This window comes from Ictidomys tridecemlineatus, chromosome 3, assembly GCF_052094955.1.
Source record: "Ictidomys tridecemlineatus isolate mIctTri1 chromosome 3, mIctTri1.hap1, whole genome shotgun sequence".
Lineage (NCBI taxonomy): Eukaryota > Metazoa > Chordata > Mammalia > Rodentia > Sciuridae > Ictidomys > Ictidomys tridecemlineatus.
This window is the reverse complement of record NC_135479.1, coordinates 132,422,112-132,440,313: the sequence shown is the minus strand read 5'-3', so window position 1 is coordinate 132,440,313 and position 18,202 is coordinate 132,422,112. Positions and strand designations below refer to the sequence as shown.

The window sequence follows — 18,202 nt, the reverse complement described above, 5'->3', positions numbered from 1 at the left end:
TGTTCATTTACTATCTGGGTGAAAGATTTTACCCTTTTAAAAATTGTACTTTAATAAGCAACTCAGTTCTGTCTCCAAGGATCTGGTGTCCTTATCTGTTCAAAGATGCATTAGGACCAGAGGGTCTCTAAAAGCTTACTTTAAGGTATCTGAGCCACTAAGCCACCTGGGACCCCTCTTTCTCAACATCCTGGGGTCTCCAGGGAAAAGGACATCCTATCGCTGGAGCGAGAATAGTGGCTAAAATACTGCTTCTGGCCATGCCCAGCCCCACAAAGAGGTCGTCAAATTGCATTAGAATGCTTTAGACCTTCAGCGACTCTGAGGTTGCTTGGAAGTTCTCAAGAGCCGGAATACATTGTTTGGTCCAGTTTACCTCATTTCTCTGCCTTTTTCTCCACCAACCACTCCCTACTTCTTATTTAAAAATGTGAAAGATTCCCAGTTCTACATCTACAGCTTTTAGTTTAATCCAGAGATTAGGACATCACCCTTGAGTGTTCACCTTTTTGACATCCTTAAGTGAAAAATCTGTGCCTTTGATCCCAGCAGAGACCCAGAGGTCAAACAGAACCACTCCTCTCACTGTGCAGAAGGGGGGAGGGTTATTCCTCTCTAAAATCACTTCTGGCTCTGACATCACATGAATCTTTCCTTCCAAACCTCCAGAGGCTTCTCTTCTTCCACCCTCCTGGTCTGAGGATGTTCGGGGCATCAGGCTCTAGGCTAAAAGTGCCTTGTTCACTAGGGTGAAGATGCGAAGTGTAGTTGGGAGCAGAGAACATGACAGGTGGTTGAGGAAAGGTTGGGGATTGCATTTCATTTTCTTTGAAATCCATAGCTTTTGGCCCTGAGCTATAATTAGTAACTAGCACGTAGAAGAAAAACTTCTTCATTTCTGGGGATGACTGAATCTGTTAACAGCAGTTTTCCCTGTGCCTTCTCAGGTCAAATCTCTACTTAAGAATCATCTCAGTCCTTATGATACTCACAAAATAAATATCTTTCTGTTTCTGGTTTCTGTTTAGCTGCCTGGCCTGGTTGGTAAGTATCATTCAGGGCTTAGTGGGAGCTGCTGAATTTCTCTTCTCACCTTTCTTCCCTCCAGTACTATCCCAATCAATTTTCTTTTCAGAAATACATAAATTCCCAGGCATGAGGATAGAATGATGTTTCCCAGTATCCTCACTACTCATGAACTGATGTTGTTCAGAATCAATGATACATGATGCTAATAAAAAATAGACAAGTTTTCATGACTTTCATTATGAATTAAAACTTTTCTACACTCAATGCACCCCTTCATTGGGTACGGCAGAGTCCACCTACCACCCCCACCTTATACTCACCTACAGCTCACAGAGTTGGATCTTAATAGTATAAGTAGTGTTAGTCTAGGGCTGTCTCATCATGGAAAAATATTTTTCCATCTGAAAACTGTGAAGTTGTGACCATTTCTAATTTCTGATGTTTGTAGTGAAACATTTTTATTCATATACTTCTCATTTTAGGTACATCCTATATGTATTTCTTTGTGGTTCCCATCGTGAGTTCCATTTAACAGGAGAAAGGGACATCACCCTGACGCAAATTGGCAGCAAAAAAAAAAAAAAAAAAACTTCAGTAGTGCAGAGATTGCTGGTGCTGTGCATCTCCATCCCCACCCCTCAGCTGCTGATGTCACAATGTTACATGTGCAGGCACTGTGTGTTGAATATCAAGGAATACAGTTGGGGATTTCAACCACATTGTTATTCTCTTACACTCGTAGAAAAGAAAAATGGCACTAGCTTTTATAATTGTCACAAAATCATTTTACCAGAGATCTTTCTTTCTGCCTTCATGGAGATCTGAGTTCCTAATCCAAGGTCCTTTGGGTCAATCTAAAGGACTCCCCTCAGATAGGGCACATCTGGTGGGGACCAGCTCCCTGAGCTCTTGTCTATTGGGTACTGTGGTTGGAATGTGAGTGTTTCTCCAAAGTTCTTGTTGATGCTTCAGGTTCAATATGACAGCACTGAGAGCTGGGCCTTGAGGAGGTGGGTAGGCCATGAGACTCCAACCCCAGGGATTGGATGTGTACCTTAAGAGTGCTTCTCCAGCATGTGCAAAATCTGGTTCCCTTCTCAGAGCTCAACACCTGTGCACACACACGTGCACACACATGTGCATGCACACATATGCATACACCCATGTGCACACACATATGCAAAAGTACATTTGTCAAGCTGGGAACAATGGCACATGATGGTGTTTTAATTAGTTTTTTCATCACTGTGACCAAGACACCAAAGAAGAACAACTTAGAGAAAAAATTTGCCTGGGGGTTGGGGGGGGTCATAGTTTCAGAGGTCTCAGTCCACAGATGACGTATTCCATTGCTCTGGGCCCAAGATGAGGCAGCCCATCCTGGGAGAAGGGCCCAGCAAAAGAAACTGCTCACCTCAAGGCAACAAAGAGGCAGAGACAGGGACTGAAAGAGGGTGGGGGAATAATTGCAGGGATATAGCACACTTACAGGACATGAACACTGTGACCCCCAGCCATGCCCCACCGGCCTACAGTTACCAGCCAGTCAGTCCAGTCAATCTAGGATGGACTAATATGGTTTCAGCTCTCGCAATCCAATCATTTCACATATGGATATACCTGAACTTATGTAAAAAACACCTCATATTCAAACTGACAGGTTGTAATCCTTTCTATGGGAAATATCAAGGCAGGAGGATCACACTGAGCCACCTTTCCCTTGTGTGCAAATGGGAACATGGAGACGATGCCACAGAACAGAGTCTCCAGTGCCTTGACACATGTGTCTTCTCCAACAGCTGCCACCCACCCTCTCCACACACCTCAGGGAGGGGCCTGATGCCAGCCAGAGGGATTTTTCGAAACCAAAGCAATGAGCTCAAACAGACTTAAGGCAAGAGAGTCCCCATCTACACTGGTTCAAGGTGTTTGAGTCCCATTGTGCCCTGGCTCAAGGGGCAGGAGTTTCTATTTACACTGAACAGGAGAGAGAGGCACCTTGGTCCAGGCCTTGGGTAGCATGATGGCTACTGGACTCCTGCCATTACTCTGAGGCCTCTCCTCCTACTTTAAACATGTTTACTTTTTAAATAAATCATTGGAACATCAATCTTAAATACAATTTTTAAGAAATAGAAATTTATTAAGAACCATCTCTGCTATGGCAGAGAAGAGCAGGGCAGGGGGAAGTGCCTGAGGGAAGAGTCTCTGATGTCTCTGGCAGGTGGGGGAGAGGAAAATCCTGGTGGATCCAGATGTGCTCCTGGCTGGAATCTGCACAGAGAAGACTGATCCAGTTGATGCGCCTCACTTCTGAAGCTGTTGGAGTCCGCTTCCTGACCGTTGCTGGTGCCATAAGGTCCAGAGGCTCTGAGCTTGGGGTCTTCTGGCTGTCCATGGATCTGTCTTACATGGGCATGTTCCTGGAACCACTCTGTTGCAGAACCTATGGGGTCTGTGGCCTGCACCACTTGGAGCCACTCTGTTGCGGAAGGCGGGCCCACGGAAGCACAGCAGGCAGTAACACAGTTGTTGCAGGCAGGCGGCCATCCGCCTGGTGACCCCCCTCCAGCCCCTGCTTTTCTCTCAATGGGCTGCCCTGTGGAGCCACCCTGGGAGGCCAGAGGGTCCTGCTGGGAGGCTGGCTTGGAAGGGGGTGTCTTCACATGGAGAAGATGGAGAGGACAGACAGGCATGCTGGCACATGCGATGTCCTTCTGCGCGGAGGGCGTGGCTTTGTCAGGAGGCTGCTGCTCACAGGGAAAGGCAAGGGCAGGCTCACTGGGGCACTTGTTGGGGCAGATGCTGGAAGGATCTGCCCCAGGGACCTTGCAATGCCCAGCCATCCCATTATGCACAGCCTTGGCCCAGAGCGCACTGGCCGGCCCCTGGATTCTCTTGCTGGAGGAGGAGGTAAGTAGCCATGGCCCCATCGAATTGACGATTTGCCAGGGACAACCGGGCTTTGTATGGATTGTAACTCATGTGGAGCATCAAGGTCATGATGCTGGGGTTGGGTCCCTTGGGGAGTGGCTGGCTGGGAGGGCTGAGTGAGGAGTCCTCGCCTGGCTCAGCCACAGGTGCCACATTACCTGCTCTAGGGTGGGCCTCTCCGTGGGGTCCTCCATTAGCATTTGTTGGATGAGACTGCGCTGCTGCTCCCTCAGACACATACCAGGGGATGTTGTACCTTGCTCTCAAGATCTGACGCTCCAAACCCTTATTGGTGAGCGCCCTGAATGGCTTTTCCCTGTCAAAATAAAGAGTGACGCCCAGGCTCCAGACACCTGCTGGGGGACCCTCGAATTCCTTCCCCTGAATGATTTCAGGGGCATAGTATGGCAGAGTGCCCCTAAACCCATCCAGCTTCTTCCCAGGCGTGAAGCTGGTGCTCAGGCCAAAGTGGATGAGCTTGGGGTGCAGGCCCTGGAATCCATCACAAAGTTCTCTGGTTTCAAGTGTGGTGCACCACGCCCTTCTGGTGGTAATACTGCACAATGCGCACCATCTCTCTGAACAGCCTGCAGACCTTCACCTCCCTTATACCACAAGTCAGGGGGATGTGACTCAGGAGCTCTCCTCCATGTGCACACTCCATGACGAGGTACATGTTGTCCATGGTCTCCATGACCTGGAAGAGCTGGATCACGCTTTGATGTTCTAGGACCTTCAACGAATTCCTTTCACATAGCAGGGACTCGTCTTCCTCCTTCTTCCTCAGAACTTTAACAGCCTCCTTGACCTTGGTCAGGAGATGGAGGGATAGTACCACCTTCCCAAAGCTCCCCTCCTCAATGGCCCTCAAGACCTGATAATGGTCTGTGAGGGCCTTCATGTAGCAGGAGCTGCACCCCTACACCACTACACTACTCTCTCTACCCTCTCTGGCATCCCTACGCTGGAACACCAACTAAGCTTGCTAACTAAAAAAAATAATAATAATAATAACAAGCCCCAACAAAACACCAAAAACAACAACCAAAAAGCAAAACACAAAACAAACAAACAAACAAAAACCCAAATCAAAAACCAACAGCAAACCACCACAAACACAAACCACAACCACCAACCACCAAACGCGCTAGCTAGCTGGGAGTCCGACAGGTCACCACCAAGAACTTCCTGTACTTATGGACAAAAACCCATTCATGGCCACTTTCTTATATGGCATTTTGTTTGACATTCCCTCACAGTGGCTCCTTAGAGGTCAGAGCATATCCCCCAGAGGTCATCTCACTTGGGGCCTCTAGGACCTTTTTGACTTTCATGAGGAGAAGAAGAAAAAAACCCAGAAGCTTTTTGTTTCCGTGGGTTATGGAGACTGATATTTACCTGTTTAGACATGAAAACCAGTATGATGCCTCAATGGTCTGTTCATCTGGATCTGAAAACCCATAATAACTTTCAGCTTTTAAAGACCTCATCATATCTACACTCAAAAGTATTCAATTCCCCTTTCTTCCAACCCACAATGATTAGGATCCAAGGGATGGGAGCGCTTCAGTCACATCGTGATGCTATAACAAAACACTCTGCTCCCTAAGATGCTCTAGAACTAGGCATTAACACCTATGGGGTTGAGAGGGAGGGAGCGTCCATCATCATTTCCCCACAAGGTTCTCATCACATTTCTCACTAGAATCCCCTGGAACACAGCAGGTTGTGGGTTGGTATGTTCAAAGTGATGAGAAATCAAATACAGAAGCCGACATCCTAGAACCAGCAATTGTCATTCCCATTGGGCGAAGAAATGGAGGCATTCCCACACTCCTGGGTCCCTTTTGGCTGCTGTTAACAAAACCCCTTAGACTAGATTATTAGCAATAGAAATCCACTTCCCACCACTCTGGAGACTGGCAAGTCCAAGGTCAGATGCCTTGTTGCTGTATCCTCACATGATGGGAGGGCAGACATGCTGACCAATTCTCTCAAGTCTTGCTTTCTGTTTGTTTGTTTTGTTTTTTTGTTTTGTGTTCTTTGGACATACTGGCCTTGGGCATGTCATCTACAGATGAAATACTTCCCTAGTCCCCCAACTTTCCTGGTGGTTTTTTTGTTGTTGTTGTTTTATTATATTTTGTTTATTTTATTTTGAAAGAGAGTGTCTTGCTATGTTGCTCAGGTTGGGCTTCAACGTGTGTTCCTCCTGCCTCGGTGTCCTGAGTTGACAGCATTACAGCCTATTGTGGTTCAGTTGTGAGGAGTCCCTGCACAGGCTCCTGTGCTAGTGCAGGAATACTCAGAGGTGAAAAAGTGGGATTGGGAGAGCTGTAACTTTATCAGTCCCTCCTACATAGAAAGAACTGGCTGGTCACTATAGGCAGGTGGGGCATGGCTGGAGGAATGAGGTTACTGGGGCCATGCCCTGGGTCTGTGACTCCCAGTACTCCTACCCCAACCTCTTTCTGTCTCTGCCCCTTTGGTACCCTCAGGTGAGCAGCTTTCCTGAGCCTGTCTTCCATGATGGGCTGCCTCACCTTGGCCATGTGTGCCAGACCTCTGACCCGTGATCCCCAGGTACACATTTCCTCCTCTATGTTGTTCTTGTCAGGTGTCTTGGCCACAGCAATGGAGAAGCTCATTAAAACACCTCCCTATGCCACTGCTCCCAGCTTAACAAAACTGTGTGTGTGTTTGTGTGTGTGTGTGTGTGTGTGTGTGTGTTGGGGTGTGCTTGGAAGTGAACCAGGTCCTTGCACATGCTGGAGAAGCACTCTTAAGGTACACATCCCATCCTATGGGTGGAGCCCATGGCCTAACCACCTCCTCCAGGTCCACCTCTCAATGCTGTCATGTTGAGGCTGAAGGGTCAACAGGGATTTTGGACAGACACACACATTCCAACCACAGCCCCAGATAGACAAGACATCCCCACCAGATGTCCCCCGAGGGGAGTCTTTCAGGTTGACCCGAAGGACACCAGATTAAAAACTCAGATCTCCAAGAAGACAGAAACATCTCTGGTAAAGCAAATTCATGACAATTAAAACTAGTGCCACTTTTGTTTTCTACAAGATGTAACAGATTCGTGTAGCAGAAAACGCCAACTGTGTTCTATGGTACTGAACACACAGTGTCTACACAGGTAACCACTGTGACATCAGCAGCTGAGGGTGTGGGATGGAGAGGCACAGCAGCAGCAGTCTCTACACTACTGAATTTGCCCTGCTGCAGATTCACACCAGGGTCATGTGGTTCTCATGTTAAATGGAACCACAAAGAAAGGGAGCTACAGAGAAATACCTAGAGGACAGACCCCAGTGAGAGGTGCAAATACTAAAGTGTTTCACCACAAACATCAACTAAACAGGAGAGAAGATGGTCACAGAAAGGCTTAAGTCATACTGAATCAAAACTTGCCCTGCTCTCCTTATAAGGAAGCAGGCCACACCGAATCCAATCAAGAGTCCACCCTGCTCTCCTTGTAAGGACACAAGACAGGCTGAAGGAAGAGCATACTCTAGCCCCTTATGACCCCATCATAAGTAACTACATCATAATAATGCCACTTCTGAATAAAAGACCTCATCCTTAGGTGTGGAGTTTTGAACCTACGCATGTCTTTGGGGGATATGATTTATTCCATAACATACCCTGGTCCTACCTGTCTGAGAGTTCTTATCAATGGGGGTTGAATTTTGCTGTATCTTTATTCTACATCAATCTTTACCATCATATGTCTTTCTCAGCTTGTCCATAAAGTGCTTTGTATAGGTATATTTGGATCTACATTCACGATGGAATTCGGTCTTTAAATTTTGGTTTCTTTCATGGTGTTTTCCTGGAATCATTTTTTTCTGGGTTCAGGGGCCAGGTAATACCAGCTTCATGAAATACATTGTGAGTGGTCTCCTCTGCTTCTACTTCCTGAAAATGTTCATATACAATTGGCATTAACCCTTCTTCAAATATGTGGTAGAATTCTCAATGATGTCATCTATACCTGAAGATCTTTTTGAAGTTTTTTCCTACTAGGAACTTCATTTCCCTGATGGTCACCCAACCATCTAAAAGCAGGTACATCCTACTTCTCCAGAAATCTTCCATTTCATCCACATTGTATGGGTTTGTACACTGTTGAGTTATTCTTTGTATAATAGAATAACTATTATTTTATTGTTTTCCTTGAGCTGGTTTTGGGTTTATTTTTATCATCTTTTTCTGTTTTGAAAATGGTCATTAAGTTTTTTTATTAAATTATGTATTTATTCTAATTTGTTATACACAATGGCAGAATGCAATTCATTTCATATTACACATATAGAGCACAATTTTTCAAGTCACACAAAGTATTTTTGCACCATTTGTGTCTTCATATATATACTTAGGGGTAATGATATTTGACTCATTCTACCATCATTCCTACCCTCTTCTTTGCCCTGTCTAAATTTTCTCCATTCCTCTCATGCTCCATGACTCCCGCCGCCCATATCACCATTATGAGTCAGCAGTCTCAAAGAAAATATTAGACTTTTGGTTTTTTGGGACTGGCTTACTTCACTTAGCATGATATTCTCCAACTCCATCCATTTACCTACAAATGCCATGATTTTATCCTCTTGTAATGCTGAGTAATGTTCCATTGTGTATATATAGCAAAGTTTCTCTTATCCATTCATCTACTGAAGGGCATCTGGGTTGGTTCCACAATTTAGCTCTTGTGATTTGTGCTGGTATAAACATTGGTGTGGCTGTGTCCCTGTAGTATACTGTTTTTAAGTCCTTAATCCTAAATGCAACAGCAATAAGAGGTGGCAGGAGTGGGATAGCTGGGTCAAATGGTGGTTCCATTCCAAGTTTTCTAAGGAATCTCCATACTGCTTTCCAGATTGGCTGCACTAATTTACAATCCCACCAGCAATGTATAAGTGTGCCTTTTTCCTCACATCCTCGCTAATACTTATTGTTGTTTGTATTCTTCATAGCTGCCATTCTGACTGGAATGAGATGAATTCTAGGAAAGAATCCCCTTTATAATTTCCTTCCCCTCATCTTCTGATTTCTTTTTCTGGAGTTCCTATTCTTTAGATATTGGGTCTTTGGACCTAATCCACTAGTTTTATGTATTTCCTGCTTTCTATGTGTGGGCAAATACACATAGAAAGCAGGAAATACAAGAGAAACCAAGAATGGATGCTCAGAAGAGTGTGAACAGCAAATCCAATAAAACAATTAGGATTTCTTGCTCAGTCAAGATCTCATCCAATTTTCAGACTCAACCCATTTTCTGAAAGAAGTGGTAATTTCCAGGGTATTGTCATTCAATTTACCCATCTGGCCCCTAGAAAAACCAATCATATCCTAGAGTATGACAGTGGGCTATCTCACACTCAATCCAGCAGAGGTATGATTGCAATTGCTGTGCCAGCAGTGGAATTTTGGCTAGGGTAAATTAAGATAGCTTTAGATGCATGGGATTTGCACATTGACCTGGCATATGCAATCCTTTTCATCTTGAGCATTTCCCCCCACCCCACCCCCAAGTTTGTGAGTTGGAAACTTAATCCTAAATGCAACAGCAATAAGAGGTGGATTTTTTATTTTTGTAAATTTTGGATGCTAGGGATTGAACCAAGGGCCTTCTACATCCTCAGCCCTTTTTAAATTTCATTTTGATACAGGGTCTCACTAAGTTGCCTAGTTTGGCCTTGACTTTGTGATCAAAACAGACTAAGACACTACTCTAGAGGTGGCAATGTTAGGGTTGTCACTTATCACTAGCCAACAAAGAAAAGGCCAATCTTGATTTATGCTCAATATGTCATGAAAGCTGAAAAACTACCTGCAAAAAAGGTATAAAAATAAAAGCCCCTCTAGGGGCAGAAGATCTTTCTGGAGGCTGCTTATAACTTGCAACCTGTCGTACCATCTCTTCTTCTTTCGCCAATACCACTCATCCCTCAGGACCTTGGATCCCTTCTGGGGCTGAACCCTGGCACCCCAAAGCATAACTCTACTTTCACTTATGGATATAAATAATACCACTGCGTAGTATCCAATCTGCCAAGAGTATGTAAGCCCTCAATATGGTCTCATTCCTTGAATATAAAAACCAACAACATGGTGGCAAATTGGTTACATTACACTTCTCCCATCATGGATGGGGTAATGACTTATTTTGATTGAAAATGAGCACATATTCCAGATATGGGTTTGCATTTCTCATTTGCAGGGCTTTGACAGGCACAACTCTCCCAGGGTTTATGGGTACTTGATCCACAAACCTGGGACCTCATATGTTACACATTGAATCTCACACCCCTAAATTCACATGTTGAAGTGCTAACCGCTGATACTTCAGAATGTGATGTTATTGGAAAATATGGTCATTAAAGATGTAATTACTTATGATGAAGTCATACTGGAGTCAGCAGGCCCCTACTTCAATACAACTGGTATCTTTATTTTAACAAAAGAACATTTTGACACATATAGGTACACAGGAGAATACCATAGGAAAGAGAGGTAGGGATCAAAGTGATGCATCTTTGAGCCAAGTAACTCAAATATCTACAAACAAACCCCCAGAAGCTTAGCATCAGGCATGCAGCATCCTCACAGGCCCAGCCAATTAATAGACCACATAACATCCCCTTAGACCAAGGGACAGAATTTGTAGCAAAATTATCAACAGCAGTGCACCATAGGATTTCCTGGTTTTATCAATCATAAACTGACAGATCAATGATCTTGAACATGCAGCATCAGAAGATGCCTTCTTCTTAAGATGAGCCACCATCTATCATAGCACCATGTACACCATGGTCATTAAAAGATATCGCAACCCCAGTAGGTAGAATATATGGTTCTAGAAAAGAGAGGAAATAGGAGTAACCCTGCTTACCATTACTCACACCAATCTAGTTGCCTTTGTATGTTTCCCACCTTAAACTCATTAGTACTGCCAAAGAGAAATCTTCCCTCTGCATATTTAAGGGTGAACAGGTAGAGTGTAAGACTGGGGAACTAGGCTTAACAGTGGCTAATGGGAAGTCTCAAGATTCTGTAGATGGACTCTCACTGTCTTTTAGAGGCTGGGTGGCACCCTCTCAGAGGATTTCCTGAGCTCAGAGTCCCTGTGATAAATGTCTTCAGAGAATAAAGCTCTGCTCCTCTTGGATTGGGTAAAAAGCAGTCACCAGGTTACATGAGAATAGAAGAAAAGAAACTTGTTATAAAGGCTATTAAAATCCTACTTCAACATTCCTATTATCTACTTTCAAAGCTACTGATTGACTACAGTTTTGTAGGCTTTCTGAAATTGTGCTATGGTTTTCCCATATTTACCATAAATTCCAGACCTTCTACTCTTCTCAGTTGCCTATCTTTAGTCCATCCGTTTTATAGTTTCTAACCATTCTCTTTGCCCTTGTAAACTGCTGCCTTTATTCTCCCTTTTACTGTCACTCAGTGTGATTTCAAGAGAGATCAGAAGTAAATGCAAGGGTTCAATCCTCTATGTTTTACCTTAACCATTTTTTTTTTAAGTTGGAGAAACTAAGGCCCTAGGAGGGATAATGGCTTGCACCAGGTTATACAACATAACCAGGCGACAAGAGAAGTCTCCAGACAGGTGTTCAGGTCAGTATTCTCTGCAAAAGAACCAAAAGGTATGAAAATAGGAAGATGCAGTAATTCAGTAGGGTGGTTTGGGGAGAGGAATAGGAATAAAGGCAGAGAGTATTGTGAGGGTGGGCTGAGAAAGAGATTTTTGATGTTTCTATTAGTGTATTATACATAATAGTGGGGTTCACTTTGACATAATAATGAATGCAGGGAATATAATTTACTCCATTTCAATCCCCAGTACTGCTTCTTTCCCTCCCCACCTCCCTGTCACTGTTCCCTTTCCGCTATTATACTGGCCTTCCATTTATTTATTTACCTATCTATTTATTTATATTTAATTGTTGCTTTATAGACATAGATAAAGGTGGAATTCATCATGGTATATTCATATGGATACATAGCATAATATGGTCGATTTCACTCTGCAGGTTTTTCCCCCATTCCTCCTCCTTCTCCTTCAATCCCTTTGCTCTACTCCACTGCTGATTTCCTAAAGGATCCCCCTACCCCTTCTTTTCCCTTTTTTTTTTTTGCTCTAGCTTCCACATATGAGAGAAAAAAATTCAATCCTTGACTTTTTTAGTCTGACTTCTTAAATTAGCTGCTAGCTAATGACATAATCCTAAATATAGAAGACCCCCCAAAAAACTATACTAGAAAACTTCTGGAGTTGATAAACAAATTCAGCAAATTATCAGGATACAAGGTCAACATACAAAAACCAATAGTTTTTCCTGCACTCCAATAAAGAATCCACTCATAAGGAAATCAGGAAAACTATAATTTTGAAAAAAAATTATATTTTGGGAATAAATCTAACCAAGGAGATGAAAGACCTCTACAATGAAATCCTCAAAACACTGAAGAAAGGAGATGACCTTAGAAGATGGAAAGATCTCCCATGTTCTTAAATACTATTATCAAAATGGCTATATTACCAAAAGCAATCAGATTCAATACATTTTCCAGCAACATGATGACATTCTTCACAGAATGAAAAAAAAAATAGTTCTAAAATTCATTTGAAATAACAAAGGACCCAGAGTAGCCAAAGTAATATTGAGCAAGGAAAGTGATGCTGGAGGCATCACAATACCTGATCTCAAATTGCATCACAGAACCAAAGCAACAAAAACAGTATGGTAAAAATCAAACATGAAGACCAATGGAATAGAAAAAGTAGAGAGAAATCCTTATCAATAACTGATACTTGACACCGGTGCCAAAACTATTATGTTGGGAAAAAGACTGCCTTTTTTAACAAATGGTCCTGGGAAAACTGGACATCCATATGTAGAAGAATGAAACCAGATGCCTCTCTCTCACCCTGCCTGCACAAAAGTCAACTCAAAGTAGATCAAAGACCTAGGAATTAGACCAGAAACACTGCAACTGCTAGAAGAAAATATAGGATCAGCACTCCAACATATCGACACAGGTACCAATTTCCTTAACAAGACCCCTAAAGCTCAAGAAATAAAACCAAGAATCAATAAATGGGACTGTATCAAATTTAAAAGCTTCTACATTAAAAAAAAGGAAACAAGAGTGTAAAGACAGAGCTCACAGAATGGAGGAAAATCTTTGCCAGCTACTTCTTTAATGGGGGATTAATATTGAAAATATATATAAAGAATTCAAAAAACTTAACACTAAAAAAGGGGGCCCCAACATAAATAATTGGGTAACAGAAATAGACATTTCTTAAAAGAAGAAATACAAATGACCAATAAATATATGAAAAAAATCATTTTTTTCTAAAGAGAGAGTGAGAGAGGGAGAGAGAGAGAGAGAGAACTTTAATATTTATTTTTTAGTTATCGGCGGACACAACATGTTTGTTTTGTATGTGGTGCTGAGGATCGAACCCGGGCCGCATGCATGCCAGGCGAGCACGCTACCGCTTGAGCCACATTCCCAGCCCTGAAAAAAAATTTTGAACATTCCTAGAAATCAGGGGAATCATAAACCAAAACTGCACTGAGATTTTATCTCACTCCAGTTAGAATGACAATCACCAAAAATACAAATAATAATAAATTCTGGTGAGGATGTTGGGGGAAATGTACACTCATACAATGTTGATGGGACTGCAAATCAATATAACCACTATGGAAAGCAGTATGAAGATTTCTCAAAAGACTACTCAAGAACCACCATAAGACCCAGCTATCCCATTCCTTGGTATTTACACAAAAGAACCAAAATCAGCATATTATAGTGATACAGGCACACCTATGTTTATAATAGCATAATTCACAATAGCCCAAATGCCCACCAAAAAATGAATGGATAAAGAAAATTTAGTATACATACATACACACACACACACACACACACACACACACACACACACACACATGGAGTTCTACTCAATCATGAAGAAGAATAAAATAATGGCATTTGTTGATAAACAGTTGGAACTAAAGACTGTTATGCTAAGTGAAATAAGCCAGATTCAGAAAGTCAAGGAAAGATATTTTTACCCTTGAATTTTCTGGCTTCTATATTCAATATTCTGGCCTTTGGCTTCTGGTTGACTGTCTTCAAATTCCTTCAAATTATTCATTGTCTTCAGCAGCTCCAATCTGTTTGCCAGTGTCCTATTGCAAAACATAGTCCTATTTCTATTCTATATTCCTTCCCAGAAATAGAATGTTTTCACGATGTGGTTCTACTCAAATAGCCCAGATCCACAAATGTTCACAATGATTCCTAACTACCTCTGGGATAAAACCCAAATCTCTTGGTTATTCAGTAATCCTGAATTAAGTGGTTAGAAGGGATAACTGAGAAAATGAGAGGCAAGAGATGAGAGGAACCTGATACAAGAATATACGATGAAGGTTGGTGCCAGAAGCTAAACATGACTCCAAGGCCATAGGCGTGGGTGACTAGGGAGAATTAGGACAGGAAAGTCAAACATGCAGATGAGTGTGGTTTCAAACATGGTAACAGAGAGAAGGTAGTGTGATGGCCACACAGAAATGAGGGGACAGATGAAAAGTTAGTGAAAGAGGTAACCTTGCATAATGGGATCACAGGATCATAACTTTGAACATGCCTCCTGTTATGGTCTGTATACAAAATGTCCCCAAAAGGTTTATGTGATAGAGACTTGGTCCCCAGTGGATGCAGAGATGCACAGAGGTAGGGCTTTTAGGAAGTGACCAGATCATGAAGGCACTAAACTCATTAAAGGATTAATTCATCATGTTGAATAGACTATGGGGAGGTGGTGGAAACTGTAGGAGGTGACACCTGTGGGAGAAAGTAGGACTCTAGTTATTATCCCTTTGATAATGCAAAATGATCTGCCTACTTCAAGATCCTCAAAGTAACACATGTATAGGTCCTGGGGAATACACATAGACATTCACAGGGGAGCTTCATTCAGTCTACCATAATAACTTTCAGATAACACTCATAACCATTAGGTTTTGTCAAGATTTGATCAATATGTATTAATACCAGGAGTGAGTGAATGAATGAATAAATGAAGACCTTTCATTAATTCAATACGTATTTATTATTGGGTCCATCATGTGCGTAACCATGTTTTAGTTTATCTTCAGAGTATGTTCAGGAAACCAGTGCTTATTTTACACAGTTAACCCTGCTTGATCTCAAAGCAAACCCTCTGTCATATTAGAATGGTCACCACTTTATTGACTAACATTGAATCAAGACAAGAGAACAAAGAAAACCTACCAGTTCAACTTATTTTGCTTAGCACATATGACTATCCATACTATAAAAAATAGTGCAAAACAGAAAATCTTTAAAATGTCATCTGAAGTAAATTCTAAGGGTGGGTCACCAGGAATCTCATTACCATACAAAATTAAGAATCCTGGGTTTGGGCCAGAAGGTGGAGACTCGGTTGGCTTTTTGATAGGTACCTGTGAGCCCCTTACACAGATGCCCAGAGTGCACGCCTCACAATTGTTCCTGTCATGGGGCCCATTCAACCCCACGACTGGAGCAACCGGCATCTTCCTCAAGTTATGCCCATAGTAGCTGTGCAGAATACACTGTGCCAGGTTGTTCAGAATTCTCATGGTGCTATCTGAAGAGAACTCAGGATTCTCAAATTGAGACCAGGAACACTTCTGGCACCTCTGAGCAAAAATCCGCAGAAGCACTTGGCCATTGTATATCCGGTGCTGCGTAGACATGTGGCACAGGATCTTCACTTGAGCAGAAGCCCAGCTTCGATGGCATGAGGAACAACAGAATCTGCAAACACAAGGAAGAAACTGTGTGTCCTCGACTGGCATTGCTGACCTGAGGGGAAATGGCCTTGATCTGAAATCCCTTTCAATTATTTAGCACATAATTAGATAAAGGTTTTTCCTGTGTTCATCTGAGATTCTGCTCACGTGTTGCCCCAAATCTGCCTCTTTGCTAGTAAAAACATCTTTGGATGCCTCAAATGAAAAAGAATTACTATCACTGGCAGTGAAATTTGTTCCCCATTGTGGTGACAGAAAACTTTTATAAAGTACCAATTTTGAGGCAGGTACTGTGATCAGTGCCTTACAATGTCATTTTACTTAATTATTCCTATGAAGTAGGTATTATTGAGCCCAATATCCAGATAAGGAAACCAGGTCCTAAAAGGTCTCCACAATCTCTTCAGGACAAACAGGGTAAGTGGTAAAGGGATGTTTTCCAGTAGTAGTTCAATGTATATGAAAATACTTGATAAAATACAAAATGCTTTTCAAAAGCTGATTGATATTTTCCAAAAGCAGGCTGGTTGGTTTCTTTTCCCATCTCAAAAATGACTATCAAATCAATTATCTAGTGTCAAAATGATAAGGGACATTGTGAGTCTGGTGTGGAGAGAGACACTTCACTGAATTACAAAGCAGAACAGAAGAACAGCACGTGCGCTCTGGCAGGTGGCTTGAAAACTGTTCTTCAGAGCCACAGGAGGCTTCGTTTTAAAAAATCAGATTCTGTAGGTCAAAATGAATATATAGATTATATAATATTTTTAATATTAGATTATTTAAAAGTATATATTACTTTTATTATATATACATAGCCATTACCTTATAAGAATGTAGAAGAAGAAACTTCCTCTGCTCAGGAGGACCAGCAAAGGCCTTAAGGAGGCTCAGCCCCTTGGATGTCCTTGAAGGGTGAGTTGGGATAGAGTGAGGAAAGGGGCCTGCCAATCAGGCACAACATTTTCACAAGGATATGGAAGCCTGAGAGTGCATGTCCTGCTACTGGCTCATAAGGAGTGGCACAGAGCAAGCCTGAAGTAGGAAAGGGATAGGCAGACAGCAGGGTAATAGGTAAGATAAGTAAACTGAGGTCTTGGTTGTCATATAGAGGACTTGATTGTCCAGGTCAGTCATGCTCACCCTACTGACATGGGTAAGGAAACTGGTTCCTGAAACCTGGAGGCTTGCTGGGGGTTAAAGAGGGAATATCCAACAGGGAGGGATGTTATTACAAACTCCTTGGACTAGGGTTTAGATTTGGATTTTGCAGCATCATTATCTCCTGTTATCCCCAGGTGTTTAGTAATGTTCAAAATGACTGCTTGATATTAGTAGATTGTTAGAATGTTAAAGCAGGGATCAGGTCCCAGACTAGTAACCAGTGCCAGGGCACAGAGAGTTGCTGCAGCTTAGGAGGCCGGTCAGGACTGGCTGATGAGAAAGACTGCAGAGGAATCTAGGGATGATTGCAACAAATGAGTAATGAGAGACTAGGAGGACAGATTTATAGAGCTTGGAGGCATTTTGCAAAGATTTCCAGAAACATTTAGGGAAGGAAACCTAGTAAAAGAGGAAACTTGCTGCATTTAAACAAGATGGAGTCTTACAGTCTGTTAGACCTTAAAGAGCACCGTAACCACAGAAGCTTGGAGAACATGATCACATTTATTGTTTCAGCAAGCTCACAAAGGGATAACACAAGGCTGAGCTGAGCCTCTCTGCTCAGGAAGGCCTAATGCTGAGCAAAACCACACTTACCTCCCAAATGCTCTCTGCATGTACTGCCTCCATCCTCGGGCCATGCCACCCGGCTGAATGTTCTCATCCAACTTCAGGGTCCATTTGGCCCAGGGTTTCTCCTGCTGGATCAGTTCTTGAAGCTTCTGCTCCCATGTACTGATATCCAAATACATTCTCCTGCCGAGCATCAGGATTTAATGAACAGGATTTCAGTTTTGGCCTAGGATGGGGAGAAAGGTAATCCTGTCTTCCCAGAGGTTAGAGAATGGGAAAGGGAAAGGAGAAAAAAACAACAAAACCACAGTTTGTTTCCCCCGTTCGGTTCAGTTTCAGTTTCCTTTTCCTAACACAGACTGTTTTTTTTTTTTTTCCTTGCATTTTGAACTGAAAACACAGAACAATTCTTTGTTCTGAAGACAGGGGGCAGCAGAGGGCAGCATACTGCGTTACTTTGTTAAGAGGCCTTGCTGAGAGAGAGCCGACTACAGGGCTCTGTTCTAGACTTTGGTGGCACATACAAGTCAGCTTTCATTTTATTTTTCTCTCAGTTTTATAAAAGGCAAAGCAACTAATTTTGTCATTGGAATAAAGGAGGAACTTGCAACTAAAAAACAGTTCCTACCCCA

General features: G+C 42.6%; 1 protein-coding gene across 1 annotated transcript; it reads right to left on the bottom strand.

The window, feature by feature from the left end:
- Nucleotides 1-15,103: 15,103 nt before the first annotated feature.
- Rtp4 (receptor transporter protein 4) lies at nt 15,104-17,953 on the bottom strand. Its single transcript, XM_005330987.5, has 2 exons — nt 17,595-17,953; nt 15,104-15,837 (listed from the first exon to the last, which is right to left on the bottom strand). The coding sequence occupies exons 1-2, from the start codon at nt 17,762-17,764 to the stop codon at nt 15,306-15,308; spliced, it is 702 nt and encodes a 233-aa protein (XP_005331044.2). The 5' UTR covers nt 17,765-17,953; the 3' UTR covers nt 15,104-15,305.
- Between the last annotated feature and the right edge of the window lie 249 nt (nt 17,954-18,202).